We start from the raw sequence: 21,699 nt of genomic DNA, 5'->3' as shown, positions 1-21,699 counted from the left end.
AAAGAAAAGAAATAATGGGGTCTTGCTTTGTTGCCCAGGCTGGTATTGAAGTCCTGGCCTGAAGTGATACTCCCACCTCAGTTTCCCAAAATGCTGGGATTATAGGTGTCAGCCACTATGCCTGGCCTACTTTTGCCAAATTTGTTTTCCATCCTCTGACACACAGATGTCTTACCAGTCATTTAGAGTTTCTGCTTCTTCCTCACTGGCTCTATTCAGAATGATGTCATCAATGCAATGGACCATCAGGGCAATCAAGATCTATGAGAACGACATGACAATGTGGGCTGGAGCATCAGTAGACCCCCGAGGGAGGGCACCAAAGGCGGAGGTTGGGCACTGAGGGTGGATGGTTGCTGGCCTTGCCAGCTGAAAGCAAACTGCTTTTGGTGGCTCTCATTAACAGGAATGGAGAAAAACAAACTTATCAGCTCAATAGCTGCATACCAGTACCGGGAGATATGGTAATTTGCTCAAACAGTTACCACATTCGGTACAGCAGCTGTCATGGAAGTGATTCTTGGGTTAAGCTTACGAGAATCCACTGTCATTCTCCAAGATCCATCTGTCTGCATGGGCCAAATAGGCGAGTTGAAGGAGGATGTGGCAGATTCAGTATGTGGGAATCGCCACCCCTGCGTCTTTCAAGACATTGTTGATGTCACTAATCTCTGAGATTCCCTTCGGGAATGTGGTTTTGCTTTTGGTTCGCTATTTTCCTAGGTAGAGGCCATTGTAAAGGCTGCATTTGGCTTCCCCAACCGTAACAGCCCTCACTCTATAGGAACCCAAGGTGGGGAAGCCACCAGGTTGCCGAGCATGTCTGTTCTGATGATGCATTCAGAAACTGGTGCAGTGACCACAAGGGGAGCTTGCCCACCATGAGACAAGCCTGAGCTCAAACTCTACTGCTCCCCTGACATTCAGAAGCCCCTATTTTGTCATTTTGGGTCAGTTCAGAGCCCAGCAGTCTCCAAAGTATCTGATTATGTCCTTTCCCCCAGTGCACAGTTTCCCTGGAAAAAGGCCATAGGTCCCTTTGGGGAAGGCCAGAAGAAAGACTAACAGTATAGATTTTTGGCAATGTACCAGGGTCCTTTTTCAAGGGGACTTGGCCTCTGCTATGGCTTGAGTGTTGGTTTCTCCCCAGATTTATATGTTGAAACCAAAACTGAAATGCAACAGTATTAAGAGATGGAGTCTGCAGGAGGTGACTGAGGCATGGGGGCTCTGCCTTCATGACTAAGATTTGTGTCCTCATAAAAGTGGTTGAACAGAGCTGACTTCCCCTTTCTGCCATGTGAGAATACAGCAAGAAGCACACTCTAGGAAGCAGAAGATGAGCCTTCAACAAACTCAGAAGCTGCTGGTACCTTGATCTTGGATTTTCCAGCCTCCAGAACTGTGAGAAGGAAATTTCTGTTTTGTATAAATTACCCTGTCTCAGGTCTGAGTGGACTAAGATAGCCTCCACCCCTCATTCAAGAGGTTCTGGGTCTGCAAAATGATTCAAGTCCAAGAATTGGTTGAGAAGCCATGACTTTGTTTCCATTATTCAGGTTAGACATTTGTTCACTCAACCTAGAGCTTTTCTGCTTTTATGATGAAGGAAGGATTCATAGGCTTCCTATCTGTTTCACTTCTAGGGCCACCATGATCAACTAGGAAATGCCATAGGTCTGCATAAGTCAGAACATTCTATCTGCTTCTTTGACTCTACTGTCCATCACAGGAACCACACTCACCTTGCCTTTGGTGACTGAGTGCTGCCACTTGCTCTTGACAACCTGGGATCCAATTACTTCCATTGCATTCAGGTTTCCTCATTCAGTAAATGAGTTCCCATTGTAAGGTCTGGCCTACAGAGAAGAGTGATCACAGAACCCTTCAAAGATGCTGGAGCTTCCCTCACCAGTTTATTTCTCACAGTCATGGTGGAAGGTATGTCCTCTGGACCCTCCCAGTGTTGGTGAGTAGTTCTGAAATGAGAAATCCAGGCTGGGTGTGGTGGCTCAAACGTATAATCCCAGCACTTTGGGAGGCCAAGACACATGATCCCTTGAGCCCAAGAGTTTGAGACCAGCCCGGGTTACAAAAATATATGTATTTTTTAATTAGCCAGGTGCGATGGCAAATGCCTGTAGTCCCAGCTACTCAGGAGACTAAGGCAGGAGAACCATTTGGGTCTGGGAGGTCGAGGATGCAGTGAGCTGTGATTGTGTCACTGCATTCCATTCTGGATCTCAAAAAAAGAAAAAAAGAAAGATAAATCCAGTAGTCTAACATTCCAGTTTCCTTTAGCCTTTGAATCCCTTCCTTTGCATTAAATTAAAGAAGTCCCAGCATTTCCAAATTTCTCACTGTGGGCAATCACCATACAAATTATTAGAGTTCTTTCTAACTCCCTCAAGCTGCAACATTAAATGCAGAATATCTCCTTGGTGAGCATAAACTTGTCCTGATCTGACTTTATGTTTCTTCCACCATTATCCCACCCTCTTCATATCCATTCCCACACACATCCCATGGATTTCCATCTGTGTAAATTAGGACACTCAAATAGTTCTTTTGGAGTATAATGTACCTCCTTGTGGGTCAAACTTATACCACACCTTTATGGGCCTGCTGGGACTTGAATTTATGTTTAGGTCTATAAGCAAATAGGGGTGACAGAGATGGGTCCTGAGGAGACTCAGCATTTTCTCACATTGCTACTGCCTGAGGGGAGGCCATTACAGTTTCCTCAGGCAATGCAGGGTTAATCTCCCAGATCTAGTTAGGGAGGCCACTCCCACTGGGGGTAGGGAGGCCTCTTCCCTGGCAAACAAGAATCATCTGAATTTAGGGGCTCAATGTCCTCAGTTTCATTGGGGTCTTCCCACATACTCATCCCTACCCAAATTTCAGAACTCCATTCCTTCCCAATCTATGTCCTAACACCATGCAAGGCTGAGAGTTAAACTTTCATTATAATTCAGCTAGCCACAGGGTGAGAATCTGAATTTGATTTTCAGCAATCTCAGCTGAGGGGCTACCTGGTCTTATGATCTATTTGAAGGCACACATAGGATCTTTCAGGTCATTTATGTGATACTTGATTTGGGAATTAGAATTCCTGAGCTGATTCTTTTATTTCACCACTTTGTTCAGTGACAATAGAAGCAACCATCTAGTATTTATTAGTTTGCAGAAAATGTTTGAAATGTCCTATACACAGTCACCCACATCCTTGCTGCTTATAAAGTGGTTGATTAGGAGTCTCCAACAGTGATATTTGTGTATCTCTATTGCCAGATTACCCCATGAACTATCGGTGCTGTCTTTATTACTGGAAATAGAGTTATTAACAACTTCAAATGAAATCTGATTTGAGAACCAATTACAGTAACCCCAGAACAAACCCAGAAAAGTTATTCTCAAAGTTCTCTTCTTCTAGAACCATTCCTGTACCAAAATCTGTATTAGTTAGGGTTTTTGAGAGAAACAGAACCAATATGGTATATGTTGGGCTCACACATTTATGGAGGCTCAGAAGTCCAGTTGTCAGGCTGGAGACTCAGCAGAACCAATGGTGCCGTTCTAGTCTGTGGTGGATGGCTTGAGAACCAGGAGAACTGATGGTTGAGTGCCAGTCCAAAAGTCTGTAGGCTCAAGTCCCAAGGAGAGCCTATGTTTTAGATCAAGTCCCAATACAGGAAAAGACCAATGTCCCCTCTCAAGAAGTCAGACAAGAGGAGTCCCCTCTTGCTCAGGCTTTCTGTTGTATTCAGGTCTTCAGTTGATTGAATAATCCCACCCACATTGGGGAGGGCAATCTACTTGACACAGTTTGCCAATCCAAATGTTCATCTCAAGGAGAAACACCCCACAAACACACCCAGAATAACGTTTGGCCAAATTTCTGGGCATTCTGTAGCTCAGTCAAGTTGACACACAAAATTAACAATCACAGCTATTGTGGAATTAACCTAAATGCCCATAACAAATAAATGGATAAAGGAAGTGTATACACACACACACACACACACACACACACACACACACACACGCCAGAATATTATTTAGCCAGATCAATGACATCCTGTCATTCATGGCAACATGAATGAGCCTGGAGGACATTATGTTTAGCAAAATAAGTCAGACACAGAAAGATGTTCTCATTCATATGTGGGAGCTAGAACAATTTTAACTCATGGAAGTAGAGAGTAGAGTTATGGGCATTAGAGGCTAGAAAGGGTAGGGAGGAGAGAAGGCTGGGGAGAGGCTGGGTAACATACAAAATGACAGCTAGATAGGAGGAATGAGCTCTGTTCTGAAACACTGTAGAGGGAATGTGGTTAACAAGAATTTATTGCATATTTTCCAAAAGCTAGGAGAGAGGATTTTGAATGTTCACAAAACAAATGAAAACGTCTGAGGTGATGGATATGCTAATTACCCTGACTTGATCATTTACACATTGTATACACATATGGAAATATCACCCTGTATCCCATAAACATATACAATTATTACATTGCCCACTAAAAGTGAAAGAATTAACTATCACAGTGATGAGCCCAGGAGCTCAAAAACAACTTTTCGAATTCCCTGTCCTGAACTCCTCACATGCCATAATTTCCCTGGGCCTTGCCAGCTCCTAGGAGTTCATCTTTTCAGAGCGCCACCCAAGCAAGGGGATTATTTACTTCACTGTATACCTTGCTTGCCGTGACCAAGGCGTCAAGCAATAAAAGGACAGAAAGAGTGACAAAGCAATGGAGTATGCCCACCTGCTTAGGCCACCGCTCTACTTATCAGAAATGAGGTGCCAGTGGGCCACAAAGGACTGAGGCACAAGAAAATGGAGTAAAGAGAAAAGAGTTTCTTGCACTCTCTGTACATGGTAGGAGGCTGTTTCCTGCTCCTCAGCTGGATCAGGAAGGCTGTCCTGAGCCCTGTCTTTTTGCACCCAAGTCCACTTCCAAGTTCAGGCCTCCTTGAAGACAGACTGGGAGACACCAGAGAAGGGAAATGGTAAAACTCAATGCTGGCTCAGTGTTACTTACAATTCTTTTGAGACAGAATCTCACACTGTCACCCAAGCTGCAGTGCGCTGGTGCGATCTGGGCTCGCTGCAACTTCCATCTCCCAGGTTGAAGCAATTCTCATGTCTCAGCCACCTGAGTATCTGGGATTACAGGCATGTGCCACCATCCTTGGCTAATTTTGGTAATTTTAGTAGAGATGGCATTTCACCATGTTGTCCAGGCTGGTCTCAAACTCCTGACCTCAAGTGATCCACCTGCCTTGGCCTCCCAAAATGCTGGGATTATAGGCATGAGCCACATACCCAAACCCTAGAGCTGTTTTTCTTCATTTCTTTTTGTCTAAGATGGAGTCTTGCTCCATCACCAGGCTGGAGTGCAGTGGCGTGATTAAAGCACCTCCTGGGTTAAAGTGATCCTCCTGCCTCAGCCTCCTGAGTCGCTTGCACAACAGGTGTGTACCACCACACCCAGCTACTTTTTGTAATTTTAGTAATTTTAATTTTTGTAATTTTGTAATTTTGTAATTTTATGTTGGCCAGGATGGTCTCGATCTCTTAGCTTCGTGATCCACTAACCTCAGCCTCTCAAAGTGCTGGGATTACAAGAGTGAGCCACCGTGCCTGGACAAGATTTTACTCTTGCATGATAGATATGGGAATACAAAACTGTCAGTGGAGATGTATTCCTGTAAGAGATACAAGACATAGGCTAAAATGTATTTGTAGAAATTCTAATAGATTTGATTTTAATTACACTCACCCATAGTTTTAATCAAGATAAAATAGATGGCAGGAGATAATTATTTAGCTTTGTCAATATAACAGAAAAACTAATTGTCATACTTCTATTTGCTCCATTATATTGGAACATTGGACAATGTTTGATACTCTGTGTCATACTCATTTTCTTAAATTTTATTTAAAACTTCAAAAAGTATTGTTATTAAACTGGTTCACAAAATATCTCAACACGATAGCAATTTATCAAATGTATCTCATGTTTCAAAATCCTTCTTTTAGAATCACGTCAAAATTATTTAAAATTTAACTTAATATATGTGTCACAAAATATGCCAACACAAAGTATTGAATAGTTGTCTCGATAATAAACCTAATAATGAATAATTAAATCAGAAAGTGTTTATCTCTAACTAGTGACTTCAAAAGTAGTCATTTCGGTAAAAATTATGTTTCAAAAAAATTATTTTTCAAAATACAATGAAGACATGAAACTCGAAACTTCTATGTTTAAAAAAGTTGTCAAGACAACTTTCTTCGGACCAGAATATATACTAGTTTATTTTTATTTTTATTCTCTCACAGTTATGGAGAATCATGCCAAAAATCAAATTAGAAATTATTCAAGAATGTCAGATCTGCTTCAAGTTATTTTTATAAGATAGAGAGAAACAAATAAAATCCTTGTTTCTTTAAAGGGTTTTACACAGGTTTTCTTTAGAGTATAAAAGACAAGAAAACAGGAGCCACTTTTTACATATGTTCCAAGTAATAAGTCATATTAAATTCTCAATCAATATTTCTTCAATAACAAGCCAGCACTAGTATCAAGTGCTAGAAATAAAAATCATTAAAATTATTTCAATTATTCATTTTGAAATAAAATTTATAAAAATCATTAAAATTATTTCAATTATTCATTTTGAAATAAAATTTTAAGAACTATCTTTTTTGTCGTGGTGATTCTTCATCGGGTATGGATGAATGATGAGGCATAAATGACCAATGTAAAACATTCCAGAATAAAGACGGGGTCCTTGTCACATGGCCATGAAATATTAGGCTCACAGACACTTTGAAGGGTGAGAAAAATAAAATTTATAAGCAAAAAGGATAAAGAGGAACCAGGGACCCTCAGCAGAGTGAGAGTCCTGCTAGCGTAGGCTTCCCGCTTCACAGATTGAATTCCAGGTTCCACACAGGAAGGGAAGAGGCCAGGCTCTCCACACTGCAAACTGTGCGAACTTCCCGAGGCTCCACTCCAGCGCTCACTCCTCCCAGTGTGCAGGCTGTTGGAGGTTCTCTGATGACCCCTTTATACTCAGCCGCCTCATTCCTCTCTCTAAATAAGTACATCCAACTGCTGTTAGAATAAGGATGCTGCTTCCTACTATCAGTGCCAGTTTTGGGAAAACAGCACTCAGAGTCCCCTCAGAGGCCTATCTAAGGATCCCTGGCAGAAGGGGTCATTGTCCGAGGCTCCAGCTGCTTCACCATTCAAGCTTTGATGGCTGAAGTTGAGACAACATGCACCAGATTATTAGAAAACATGTAGCAAAACAAAATGAGCTGGGTGCGGTGGCTCACGCCTGTAATCCCAGCACTTTTTGGAGGCTGAGGCAGGTGGGTTGCCTGAGGTCAGGAGTTTGAGACCAGCCTGGCCAACAGAGTGAAACCCTGTCTCTACTAAAAATACAGAATATACAAAACACTACATAGGCATGGTGGCAGGTGCCTGTAATCCCAGCTACTAGGGAGCCTGAGGCAAGAGAATCTCTTGAACCCGGGAAGTGGAGGTTGGTGAGCCAAGATCTCACCATTGCACTCCAGCTTGGGCCACAAGAGAGAAACTCTTTCTCAAACAAAACAAAACAAATCAAAGTGAATCAAAATAAGGGGAGGGGTAAGGAGAGCTCAAAAGTCCCAAGGCCTTTTACCAGTTTGCACAGGAGAGGGAGGTCAAAAACCCCACTGGTAAAAAGAAACTTGGCCCTTTGGCCAGCATGTTGTGTTTCTGGGCTCCCTTCCCCTGAGCCCAATCCTAAGCCAACCAGTTTAAGGTTTGAAAACTTTTATCTCAGTTTGGAGAATACATCTGAGGAAAGTGTCCCATAGTATAGAGACAGAATTACCTCTCTGTGAAGACAGGACAGAAGAGGAGAAAGAAAAAGATGTTTTTTTCAAAGGAGTCCCAGGGGTTCAGGACGGATTTCAAAGGGGTACAGATGGAAGATGGATGGCTACCCATCTAAAAACAGGGGAGCAGGCACACCTGATTTCCTTCTCTTCCTAGCAGATATATCCTGGGTATGTGAGGAAGAGGCGGGTGTCCTCTTTCCCTCTTCTGTCCTTGCATCCCTGAGTCCCAGCAACCTTGGCAGGTGCCACCCAGAGCTGCCAAAGCAGCTTGCACTCATGAAGCAGGGAGGGCCTAGAAAATAGCAATTATCCACTCTCACCCATGTCTCTCACCCATGTCCACCTACTCTCCGTAGCCTTGGAGTTCCCTAGACGTCATTTATGCCATGGATACTACTCACCCATGAAGAGGAACAATATAATGGATGAAACTGGAGACCATTATTCTAAGTGAAGTAACTGAGGAATAGAAAACCAAACATCTTAGGTTCTCACTCATAAGTGGGAACTAAGCCATGAGGGTGCAAAGGCATAAGAATGATACAATGGATTCTGGGGCCTTGGGGGAAAGGGCAGGAGGTGGGTAAGGGATAAAACGCTACACATTGCGTAGTGCACACTGTTCAGGTGATGAATACACCAAAATCTCAAAAATCACCACTGAAGAAGAAGAAAGCAGAAACCGTTTTCTACATATGTTACAAATAATATTAAATGCTCAATCAATCTTTCTTCAAAAACAAGTCAGCACTAGTACCAAGTGTTAGAAATAAAAACATTAAAATTATTTCAATTATTCATTTTGAAATAAAATGTAAAGAGCTTCTTTTTTTTTTGTGGTGGTGATTTTGTTGTGGCATAACCAAATACCTGTTACCCCAAAAACTATTTAGATAAAAAAATATGAAAAAATTTAAAAGTCTATGACAGAGAAAGAAAAGATGTCTCATGAATCTGTAAGTCGTATTTCTGACAGCATGCCAAATAGATTTATGTATTTATGTGTTGTGTGCACAATATTTCTCTACTATAGAGAGCTCTAGTTCATTGGCTTAAAGAAAAATACAAGTATGTAAGTCAACCATTTTATCAATAAAAAGACTAGTCAAATGCTTTTTCACATTTATGTGACTTAAGTAAAATCTTTTAGAAATAAGCTGGCTCTCAAATTATTGAGAAAGTATTAGAAATGCTGTGAAAATTTCCAGCATTGTTGTTTGCATTTGTTGATCATGTGATTTCGTGCTTATTTCTGCAGAATACAATGAAGATTTGTTATAAGGGTTATAAAACTATACAACCCCTCCCAAGACAGAATGATCTTTGCTTGTGTAATTTTTGATAAAAAAGAAATGGAATAATTTGGTTTAATGAAAACATCTACATTCTGAGTTATTGGTAAAATACCCTTATATTTAACCTTAAGAAAATTACTTAAATAGGCTGGGCACCATGGCTCATGCCTCTAATTTGGGAGTACTTCAGGAGGCCGGGGGTGGGGGGGCACCAATCACCTGATGGCAGAAGTTCAAGACCAGCCTGGCCAACATGGTGAAACCCTGTCTCTACTAAAAATACAAAAAAAAATTAGCCTGTGTGGTGGTGGGCACCTGTAGTCCCAGCTACTTGGGAGGCTGAGGCAAGAGAATCACTCAAATCCAGGTGGTGAAGGTGGCAGCGAGCCCAGATTGTACCACTGCACTACAGCCTGGGCAATAAAAGCAAAACTGTCTCAAACAAACAAACAAACAAAAAAAATAAAAGAAAATTACTTCAACACCTGAAATTCACAGCTATAAAAATGGTTAACAGGGAATTTACTTTAAATAATGACTATGACAGTTTTCATCATCTAGATAAAATATTAAATAATCTTGTAAATGTAATGGAATAAATGGTTGTAAACAGACTTGTCATATGATTTGATATCTAAGGTTATTAACAGATATTAAGTAGCTGGGTAATTTCCAACTCAAAAAATGTAGAAAACACTTTTAAAATGTTCTTATTAGGAGGTCAATATCTTTGTCTAATTCAAAGCTTTTATAAAGTTATGCATAAAATGAGGTAATAGGAACCAGGAAATAAGAGAAGAAAGTTAAAGATATAAAGAGGTATTTTTGATAAAGGTGAAAAAAAGCAATTTTATATAAGAAGCAATCTTGTGTGGTAAATTTTTTGTCCTAAAATAAAATGACCGGGTTTTTCAAAAAAGGGAATATTTAGGCAAAACAGAAAGTTTAAGCATGTTGTGAATCATCTATGTAAACTGATAAGAAGATTAGTTAATGGAAATTTTGTTGTTGTTTTTTTTTTTTTTAGAAAACAGAGTGGTATAATTTAGTTGGATATGAGTAAGAAGAAAATCCTAATAGTCTTTCCAGGGGTGGGTCTTTTATATTAACAAAATTACACAAATACAAACAATAATTGGTTAAAACAAGACTTTATTTAAAACATTTATTTATTTACTTATGAGACAGAGTCTCACTCGGTCACTCTGGAGTGCACCGGTGCAATCTCGGCTCACTGCAACCTTTGCCTCCTGGGTTTCAGGAATTCCATCACAACTTTGCTTAAGTTTCTGTCCTTTCCCTAGCTCCCAGACTCTGCTCTGTCTTCAGTCTGAGTCAACATACAAACCCCATTTATGCCCCTCCTAAGAACAGGCTGATTTTGGCTGAAACATTCCCTAAGCTTGAATCTGATTTTGCTATCCTCCACTCTTCCTCCCACCTTCCTTCTAATCTTGTTTGATCCTCCATAAAAAACACAGCCCTTTTCTGCCTCTTGTGAGATGCTTGCAGATCTGATGCTTGGAGCTTTCCCCATTGCAATACTCCTTTAGAATCAAGTCATGTCTTACCTACATCTGAATTTACTTGACAATATCTAGAAACAGCCTCAGCACAATAACAATTATTCCCTCACAGAGGACATCACAACCTCCCTCCTATTCTCAACTCTGACCATGCCTTCCTGTGCATTCTCAGCTTTCCAGCGCTCTGTAGCTTCTCTCAATACAAAGGCCCCATCTATGGCTGCTGCGAGCAGGCTGGGACACCTGAAGGGGAGGACCCTCAGGAAGAAAAGACTGTGCTATTCATGAACTCCTCTGACATGTTTTAATACTAATACTGCAATTTGGGGGAAAAGAAAAAATATTTTAAAAAAACAAAAAAGTTATCTTTTAAAGTCTAAAAACTTTAAACCATTGTTTTAAAAGCCTTACATAGGCTGGGTGCCCCTGTAATCCCAGCTACTTAAAACATTGAATTAAGGAGGGAGGCTGAGGCAGGAGAATGGCTTGGATCCAAAAGGTGGAATTGCATTGAGTGGAGATCACACCACTGCCCCCTAGCCTGGTAACAGAGACTCATCTGAAAACAAAACAAAAAAAGCCTGACACAGCTCACAGCTATCAGCCAACACACTATGCAAGTATCTGTGAGTGGGCAGAGGGAGCCTTCACATTGGAGTGGTTTCTATAACTCTGTTTACATTCAAAGGGACACAAGAGTGTAAGACTGTGCTGTTGCCCTGACAAGGTCCCATTCTTTACTATAAAGTGCAATCTCAGTTGTCCTTGAGTTAACTTGAAATGAGGTATTTCTTCTTTTGAAAATACAAACTTTTCTAGTTATTTAGCAGGAGAGGTGGTATTTTCCTGTCTTTTTTGGTGAGGGGTTCAGATGTTACATTACCCCTCATTTCTTCCTTCAGGAGAGGACGGCCTTAGCGTGCTGAAGATGAATTAAGTCATCAGCACTCGAAGTCCCGGCCTTGCGAAGAGTATAGAACATTTCTTCTTGATCCATCCTTGATAAAGCCTAAGAATGTCAAATAGAAAAGAGGTACAATTTTAAAAAGGGTTCCACCCTTTTAACAATCACCACTGATGAGAAGCCACACATGCAGACTCCTTTAGATAGTTCAGCTACAGCTACTTTGGCTGAGGTTTACACTGCCAACTTCTAGCAGCTTACTTAGGTCATCTCCTTTCAGGGCTAGAATTAGATTGCTGGAGCAAAGGGCAGCTTGCTTTATTAAGTTACTTAAAAACTCAGCCGGGCGCGGTGGCTCACGCTTGTAATCCCAGCACTTTGGGAGGCCGAGGCGGGTGGATCACGAGGTCAAGAGATCGAGACCATCCTGGTCAACACAGTGAAACCCCGTCTCTACTAAAAATGCAAAAAAATCAGCTGGCCATGGTGGCACGTGCCTGTAATCCCAGCTACTCAGGAGGCTGAGGCAGGAGAATTGCCTGAACCCGGGAGGTGGAGGCTGCAGTGAGCGGAGATCGCGCCATTGCACTCCAGCCTGGGTAACAAGAGCGAAACTCCGTCTCAAAAAAAAAAAAAAAAACAACAAAAAAAACTGGGCTCCCAAAAATGTCACCGTATTGTGACAAGCTTCTAACTCTATCATCTGTTACCTGTGCACTTGTGCCTTAAAAATAACAAAAGCACACTTCTGCAAAAAGGTAGTTTATTAATCTATTCACATTCTACCCAATCTATAGAGCTATTATATACCGAAAGAAAATCATAACCAGGCAGGCATGTGCTGGATTGTATTGAAATGTCAACAAAGTCTAATGATTAAGCATCCAAAGGCACTACTTTTATGCTTATGGTAGAAAATTGTATTATTTTAAAATACTTCCATGATGCCACAGAACATGCCTATTTTAAATGTTCATCCTTGTCAGCTGTGAGTAATTTTGCTGTGTACTTACCAAAAGTCACAAACCATAAATATTTCCTTGTCCCATAAAAGTTATCATTTCCAGTAAAATCCCAGGTACTTCCTGCAGACAGTACTTGAGACACACACACCTCATACTGTCTAAGTGCATGTCTCTTGGCTTAGGCACTAATGGTTTGTCTAACACACCCATGGGACTGACTGCACTGTGGTATACACAGTAGAAAATGACAGAAATTTGCAAACTGAGTAATAAAAAGTAGTCAAGAGTGGTAAGTGCATTATGTATGTAGACATCATTAGAAATACAATGGCAAGAAATCATTTCTGTATGATTATTTGCAAGGGCAAAGGTTCAAAACGTTCAAATTCATTAAGAATGAATTTAATTTGATTAAAAGATTCTGAATTATGGCCACAAAAGAGATAATATCTACAATTTTCAAAAAACATGAATTCTTATAAAAACCATAAGAGATACAGGAAATAGAATGCCAAAAGCTTAATAAGCTCTTCAGTATGTTAATTTTGAAGCTTTCCATTTTTCTAATCACTACTTCATATGACCTAGTCATAAATTTAGGCACTGGTGTTTGACTGAAAACCCACTTAGTGACTTCATAGCCCTACCTTCAGATCCCATGCTCTTTCTCTGTCAAGAAGGGAAGATGACAAACGCAGGCCATGCCTGAACGCCAAGTCACGAAGAGAGAAGTAGTACCTGGTATAAGTGCTTCGAGCAACATGGATATTATAATTAATTAGCTCCAAGTACCACCTTTGCAACTCATTCCTGGGGAAGGAGAAACACAACAAAACCAACACAGGACCATGTTAGTTCACTGGGTTATCTTCAAAAACATTATTCTTATGTAAGAAATGTGGTAAAGCTAACATGTGCTCTAGTTTATTAGAATTCAATGAAATAACTCACACTGGACAGAACCTGATCTAGTGAAGAAATATAAGGAAGCATGCAACTTTCCCAGTTCTCTTTGAAAACTCAGAAAAAAACTTGTACCAGAAACGAAACATGAATGTAAAAAATGTGTTAATAAACTTTATTTTCCCCTATGCTTTCGAAGACATATTCACATTTAATATGGAGAAAAATGACATAATCTTAGGAAACATGGTAAAGCCTTCAGCTTTTTTATTTCTTTGAAAACATGAAAGGATTCAAAGGGAAATTCCTTATAAATAGAAACATGTGGTAATGTCTTCAGTTGTTCCATTTCCACATGAAGATAAGACCCACGATAATACACACTGGAGATAGACCTTATAAGAAAGCACATTGGATTGGAACCCGGGTAGATTACCAAATACAGAAAAGTTTACGGTTTTAAGAATTTCTTCAACATTGATGTGAAAATTTCCCTAGAGGGAAACCCTACTAATGTTCATAAATTGAAAAGCCTGATGCAAATTCTTTCTTGTATAATCTTCAAAAAGATACATAAGTAAATGTTATCCTACTTCTATTTTGTTTCTCAGGGATTCTTCATTTGAAAATGTCTCTATATTACTTTCACTTCTTTTGCAAGAAAACATTGAGGTTACAATTTTGCAGATAATTTTTAGACAATACTATATGCATTTAATAGGCAGTTGTTTTTGTTAAGTCAGTTAAAAAGACTTTTCTCTAGTTATTTAAAAATATCACACTGAGCTACTAGAATGGCTCCAAATTCTGTTTTGAAACACATGCAGGTGGGTTCCTATGCTAATGTCCAAACAGGACATGGCTGCTTGCAGTCCATTCTGAATCCAGCACCCCAAGTTTGGGATGAGGAGAAAGGCGATGGCCTCCTCTGTACTTGTGCAGCTGACTCAGGGCTCATTCTTGAGCATTCCATTGCACAACTCAGACTTCATGCTTACTTCCAAGATACCACAATAGTGATCAGATGACAGAAATGATGAATGCCATTTATTAGCTGTCACTATTACGGGGCACAAATACTCTTTACACCTCCAATGGTAGAAAGATCAGAGACAGACATCTTGGCTAAACTAAGCTCATTTTATGAGATGCCTTCTGGTAGGGTGCCGGCCTTACACACTGTTTCTCCTGAGTTGAGTTAGAAATGAAACCCGAAGTTGCTCAGCATCTGTCACCCCTGGCCACAACAGAATGTGGGGATAAGTTGAATGCACTGAGAGGGGAACAGGCTGGAAGCAGCCCTCTGCTGCACGATTATTCACCTGTCCTGGTCAAAGATTTTGTTTTTGTTTTTTTTGAGACAGGGTCACACCGGCTAAAGTGCAGTGGCATGATCCTAGCTCACGCCAGACTCAACCTCCCACGCTCAAGTAACCCATGCGCCTAAGCCTTTCAAGGCTTGGAACTACAGGCTCATGCCACTCAGCTGGGAGATTTTTAAAAATTATTTTTGCAGAGACAGGGTCTCACTTTTTGCCCAGTCTGGTGTTAAACTCCTGTGATCAAGTGGATACTCCCACCTTGGCCTCCCAAAGTGCTGGTATTACAGACATGAGCCACTGTATCCAGCACTTGGTCAAATGTTTAAATAAATAAAAAACTAGAGTAATCTTACCACTCTCATAGTAATCACTGTAAAGACTTAATTGTATGAAATCAATACCTCAACAGCACATTTGGTTTCTTGCTTTTAAAGTTTCAATGTTTTATCCACTGGCTAAGTCAACAAATGCTTGAAGTTCTCCGGTATGGAAAGCAGTTAGGATGTAAGCAGATATGTGGTTTTCTCATTGGTTTCACTGAAAATCCAACTGAAACTACTTCCAACATTAATTTCCTATTCATATAACCACAAGGCTATGATGGGAATGTCAATCAGATATGTGAATAATCAGCTGACCAGGACTTAATTTACTATAGGAATATATGCACTTCATAATCTCTTTTCTGTATTTCCATAAACATATTTTAACTGTGTAAAATATGGCATTTCATAGAATGATCATGTTTATTAATAGTAATTATTGAGGAAAACAATTATCACTACAGGATATGTATCTCCTTAGTTTTTGTTGTTTTTCAAATGGCTGAATAGCATACCCTTTACAAGCACAGCTAATTTTCAGACTAGAAGCTGTTCAGTTTAACTTACGTGTATATGTGTGTGTGTATATGTGTATAAATATAAGTTGTTTACCAATAATGTTTTTAAATTTTATTTCAATCATTTTTGAGAAACAGGAGGTTCTGGTTACATGCATAATTTCTTTAGGAGTGACATCAGAGCTTCTGGTTCACCTACCACTTGAGCAGTGTACCCAATATGTAATCTTTTATCCATCATCCCCCTCCCAACCTTCCCCCCCTATTCCCCAAAGGCCACTGTATCATTTTATGACTTTGGATTCTCATGAAGAATACATGATATTTGGTTTTCCATTCCTGAGTCACTTCACTTAGAATAACGACCTCCAGCTCCATCCAGGTTGCTGTAAAGGCCATTATTTGATTCTGTTTTATGGCTCAGCAGTATTCCATGGTATATATATTCCACATTTTCTTTACCCATTAATTGATGGGCATTGAGGCTGGCTCCACATTTTTACAATTGCAAACTGTGCTGCTATCAACATGCAGGTGCATTTGTCTTTCTCATATGACTCCTTTTCCTTTGGGTAGACACCCAGTGTGAGATTGTTGGATTGAATGGCAGTACTGTTTTCCATAGTGGTTGTACTAGTTTACATTCCCATCAGCAGTGTAAGTGTTCCCTTTTGACCAAATCCATACCAGCATAGATGATTTTTTGATTTTTTAATTATGGCCCATTCTTGCAGGAGTAAGGTGGTATTACATTGTGGTTTTAATTTGCGTTTCCCTGATAATTAGTGATGTTTCTGAAGAAAAATACAACGTAACAAGACTAACCGATGTTGAAAAGTTTGAAGAAAAATCTGATAGACAGTAATTATTAAAAGGTTCATTTTACTGTCAAAAAGAGACCATTATAAATAATAAACAGCAGAGGAACAAGATAAATGTCCATTAAATACTGTGTTGTAATGTTTTTCAATCTCCAAAGATCGTGAGCATAGCTCCTCCTCAGAGCATAGCTCCTGATGCTTCTGCGTTCACAAACGGCACTATGTAGAACTGGTCATCTTGGGGCTGGCCTCTGTCATCACTGCCTCTGGAGCTCATATCTGTGGACACCTGCACATTTCTCTGTGTATTCTCTGACCTTGGAACTAGAGCTAGAGCCCCACCAGATTAGCTGCAGGTCTTGAGATCAATTTAACTGCCACTATAGTGGAGCTAAGTGTTCAGCATTACAAATTTTGCACCCTTCCAGAAACCAGTTTACAAGCTGGACACAGTGGCTCAGGCCTGTAATCCCAGCACTTTGGGAGGCTTAGATGGGTGGATCATCTGAGGTCAGGAGTTCGAGACCAGCATGATCCATGGAGAAACAACATGAAGAAGCCCCTGAAGAGGGAAATTAAATAGTAACAATAGTAGTCTGTAATTGCTACATAATAAAAATTTACTGTTGTGTTCAATATAAAACCTAACCTCCAGCTCTGCTTGAAATTAACTAACTCCCTATAAAATCTACCTTACCTACTCTTCCTACTTTCTCAGCAAAGTTCCCAGGCATATCAAGCCTCCCATTTTTCTTGCAGACTAGCTGCAAGGTCACAAGATAATATAACACCCAAAGAATGTGCAATGTGTTTCTCAAAATGCGATTTTCAAACATAACATACATCACAAGACATGTCACAAGTTAACTGTTCTTTCCTCTGGCTTCTGTAAACCTGTTAGTTGCTATGTCATCCTGGCTGTATAACAAATCAAGCCCTGTCTTTGTTAGGCTCTCAGCCTTGGGATGCAAATCTGCCGAGCTGGTGGCCACCTTAATAAAATCCTCCTGTTTCACCCATTGGTCTCTCCAGGCTCCTGAATATTATGAAACACCCCATCTCTACTAAAAATAGAAAATTAACTGGGTGTGGTGGCACATGCCTGTAATCCCAGCTACTCAGGAGGCTGAGGCAGGAGAACTGCTTGAACCCAAGAGGCGGAGGCTGTGGTGAGCCAAGATCACACCATTGCACATTGTTGCCTAGGCAGCAAAAGCAAAACTCCATCTCTCTCTTTCTCTCTCTCTCTCTCTCTCTCTCTCTCTCTCTCTCTCTCTCTCTCTCACACACACACACACACACACACACACACACACACACACAAAGAAACCAGTTTACAGATTGATGACAGTAGTGATTAACAGAACTTTAGCTCCTGCAACTTTCAAATGACGTTCATTTTCTGTTAAATCCTTTACTAAAATGGCTATTAGCAATATCACCATGACAACTCAGTTTATACTATTAGTAAAGTCGTAACTTGGCCATTTGAATAGCAACCAACCATCACTATTCTCTTTTTGGTTACAAGAAGCCTCATTTCAGTTGTAAATATACACTGTGTTAATTCTGAATAAAAGTCTTTAAAATTTTTGGGGGGTACATTGTAGGTGCACATTTTATGGGGTATATAAAATTATTTGATACAGACCTATAATGAGTAAATGGAAAATCAGTCGCACCTCAAGCATGTATCTTTTTCATTTTTTTTTTTTACAAATAATTCAATTACACTTTTAGTTACTGTAAAATATACAATTAAATAATTCTTGACTGTTCTCACCCTGTTGTGCTATCAAATACGAGATGTTATTTATTCTTTCTGAACAAATGTGTGCACCTATTAACCATCACCCCTTACTCCTCTCATCCTCCATACTACTTCTACCAGCAGCTGCAAACAATTCTCCTACTCTATATCTTCATGAGTTAAACTGTTTTAATTTTTAGTTCCCACAAATCAGTGAGAATAGGTGAATTTTGTCTTTTTGTGTCTGGCTTATTTCACTTAACATTTCCATCCATGTTGTTGCAGATAACAGGATCTCATTCTCCTTTATGGTTGAATAGTGCTCCGTTGTGTATATGAACCATTTTCTTTAGCCACTCATCTGTTGATGAATACTCAGAATGCTTCCAAATCTTGGCTGCTGTGAATAGTGCTGCAACATACATGAGAGGCAGGTATCTCTCTGATATGCTGATTTCCTTCCTTTTAGGTTTATACCCAGCAGTGAGATTCCTGGATCATATGGTGGCTCCATTTTTAGTTCTGAGGACCTCCAAACTGTTCTCCGTAGTAGCTGTATTTAAATTACATTCCCACTGACAGTGTACAAGGGTTACCTTTGCTCTATAACCTTGTCAGCATTTGTTATTGCCTGTTTTTAAAACAAGAGCCATTTTAAGTGCGGTGAGATGATCTCTCGTTATAATTTTGATTTGCATTTCTCTGAACATCAACGATATTGATGTTGAGTATCTTTTCATATACCTGTTTGCCATTGGTATGCCTTTCTTAAGGAGTTTTCAAACCGGTCTCACATTGTCAATCAGTTTGGAATGCAGTGGCAGAATCACAGCTCACTGCAGCCTTGGCCTCCCAGGCTCAGGTAATTTTCACATCTATGAAATTACAGGCACATGCCACCAAGCCTGCCTAATGTGTCCTCTTTTCAGAAAAGTCTATTCAGATATTTTGCCCATTTTAAAAATCAGATTGTTATTTTTATTTCTATGGAGTTATTTGAGCTCCTTAGTATTCTGGTAATTAATCCCTTGTCAGATCGTTTTCAAATACCTTCCCCCATTCTGTGGGTTGTCACTTCACTTTGCTCACTGTTTCCTTTGTTGTGCAGAAGCTTTTTAACTTGATGTGACCTAACTTGCCCATTTTCGCTTTGGTTTCCTGTGCATATAAAACATTATGCAAGAAATATTTGCCCAGTCCAATATCGTGGAGAGTTTTCCCACTGTTTTATTTTAGTTTCGTATTTGAGGTCTTAGATTTAGATCTATTTTTAGTTTTTTAAAAGACAGAGATACTGCATTGCCCAGAGAGTCTCGAACTCCTGAGCTTAAGCCATTCTCCCATCTTGGCCTCCCAAAGCGCTGGGATTACAAGTGTGAGCCACCATGCCCAGCTTAGACTTACATCTTTAATCCATTTTGGTTTGATGATTGTATAAGGTAAGAAATAGAGGCCTGGTTTCATTCTTCTGCATGTGGATATCCAGTTTCCCCAGCATCTCTTAATGACGAGACTGTCATTACCCCATTGCATGTGCTTCGCACCTTCATAGAGAATGAGTTCACTGCAGATGTATGAATTGGTTTCTGGGTTTCTGTTCTGTTCCATTGGGTTATGTGTCTGTTTTTAATCACAGTGCCATGCTGTTCTGGTTACTACAGGTGTAGAGGGTAACTTGAAATTAGATAATGTAATTCCCCCAGCTTTGTTTTGGCTCAGGTTAGCTTTGGATATTCTGAGCCTATATATTTTAGGATTCTTTTTTTATTCTTATTTCTGTGAAGAATGTCATTGCTTTTTGCAGAATTGTGGAGGTTCCACACTGGTGGTCTGAGATCAGTCCTGAAGGAATTCTCTAGATTAATGGACAGAGACTCACTTCTTTACTTACTTTCCCACAAATGAAGTCTGTCTCTCTGTGCTAAACTGCCTGAAGCTAGGAGAGGAGTGATACAAGCACCGCTGTGGCCATGACCTCTGGGACAGCACTAGGTCTGTCCAGATGGCAGTAGGAGTTGCAGTCCTTGTGACCTAGACAGACTTTCAGGTTGATTAAGGACTCCAGACTATTTTATCCCATGGCAGCCAGGCTTTCACCACTCAAGTTCCAACCATGGGGATGAATAATTTCCCTATGGTTGGGGCTAGTCTAAATGTTTTTTCTGTGGGTGGGCTTTGGGTGGATTCAGCTTTGTTTTGCGTTCTGCTATGACGAGGCTGCACTGAGTTCAGGCAAAGTCCCACAGCTGCTGTGCTCTCCCTTCCCCAAGCACGTAGCCTCTCTCCTTGCCACAGGTTCACAGTGGTGGCATCAACAATTCAAGACTGTCTTTTCTATGCTGTTCAGTGCCTCTTTCACTGATATGACATTAAAACCACGTCATATGAACATTCAAATAATTTTCAGTTCTTATGGAGGTGCTTTTTTATTTAGATAGTTGCTAAAGTTGTTATTCCTGTGGGGAGCACAATTGGCAGAGACTTCTATTTGAGGCTGCATACATCCTGAATCACAGTCTTATCTGGAGAAATAGGCAAATGTAAAAACAAAGAAACCAACAAAACAAAACAAAAACCTCTTTCCACTGCCTGAGGATCTTCATCTTCATATGCTTCATATGCTTCTATGTCATCAAGAGGTGTTCCTTCAGATTTTCCAAGTGTCACTCACAGAGCCATTCTTGCTGTCTAATGGACACTGTGAGAACCTGTGCTGGAAATGCCTCCCTGGCTCACCCTACAAACTAGCTTCAAGATCCTTCCCTTTACAGCAGTCATGAGGCCAGACTGAAAGAAAGACACATGAAGCTCCTGTTTCAGTGTCATGTTGCTGTCTATGAGCAACCCCATGATTCAGCAAGATTTCTTGCATTCTCATAGATACCTTGGGGCCCCCCAAGTGTTGCCGTGGTTGCATTAATGCCCCGGGAATCTACTGAGTGTGGTGAGCATGGGGTGATGCCCAACAATGTTTATCAGACTGCCTGAGGGGAACACTGGAACTTCTAACTCATCAGCCCAGTGATGCAACACTCCTAATGGGGAGAGGACAGGGGCACAGGGAACTGTGGCTATTCTGTATCTCAAGGTTTCTATAAAACGGATCTTCAGAGAAAAGCGGGAGAACACCAGCAAATGCAAATACAGAATGTATGGCTCAGGGTGAAGCTATACTTCACAATGCAGAGGCCCCAGACCTGTCAATGGGCAAACAATTATTTCAAAGGCCAGATATGCGCTCCTCACAAAGGGACTAGAACTTGCAGACAGCTTGTAAAAGCCATAAGGAAACTGACTGTACTATTGTTTCTCATTGTACACGGTTAAGATATTTGCCAAAAACATTCACCAGAAAAATACTTTTCCATTTATGAGATTATTACAATGGCAATTTACCAAGACCTAACAATGAATAGTGAAAAATATGAATTGTTCTTCTAAAGCTGGGGAGAAAGAGTTTATGGTA

General features: G+C 40.3%; 1 protein-coding gene across 1 annotated transcript; it reads right to left on the bottom strand.

Moving 5' to 3' along the window:
* Positions 1 to 11,255: 11,255 nt before the first annotated feature.
* On the bottom strand, positions 11,256 to 14,619 carry LOC119466836 (cyclin-Y-like protein 2). The gene is made up of 3 exons (XM_037727497.1): positions 14,567 to 14,619; positions 13,244 to 13,406; positions 11,256 to 11,736 (listed from the first exon to the last, which is right to left on the bottom strand). The coding sequence occupies exons 1-3, from the start codon at positions 14,617 to 14,619 to the stop codon at positions 11,626 to 11,628; spliced, it is 327 nt and encodes a 108-aa protein (XP_037583425.1). The 3' UTR covers positions 11,256 to 11,625.
* Positions 14,620 to 21,699: the final 7,080 nt, after the last annotated feature.

Source organism: Cebus imitator, unplaced genomic scaffold (genome assembly GCF_001604975.1).
Source record: "Cebus imitator isolate Cc_AM_T3 unplaced genomic scaffold, Cebus_imitator-1.0 Scaffold233, whole genome shotgun sequence".
NCBI classification, from domain to species: Eukaryota; Metazoa; Chordata; class Mammalia; order Primates; family Cebidae; genus Cebus; species Cebus imitator.
Note: the sequence above shows the minus strand (reverse complement) of the source record. Positions and strands in the feature narration are given on the sequence as shown.

What these genes read in the sequence shown, in the direction of transcription:
- LOC119466836 (XM_037727497.1), bottom strand. Translation starts at nt 14,619, where the DNA reads ATGTCTGTCTCTGATCTTTCTACCATTGGAGGTGTAAAGAGTATTTGT. An exon ending in GTAAAGAGTATTTGTGCCCC is followed by an intron (nt 13,407 to 14,566) that starts GTAATAGTGACA and finishes CTCCTTCCCCAG; the next exon opens with GAATGAGTTGCAAAGGTGGT. An exon ending in AAAGAGCATGGGATCTGAAG is followed by an intron (nt 11,737 to 13,243) that starts GTAGGGCTATGA and finishes TGACATTCTTAG; the next exon opens with GCTTTATCAAGGATGGATCA.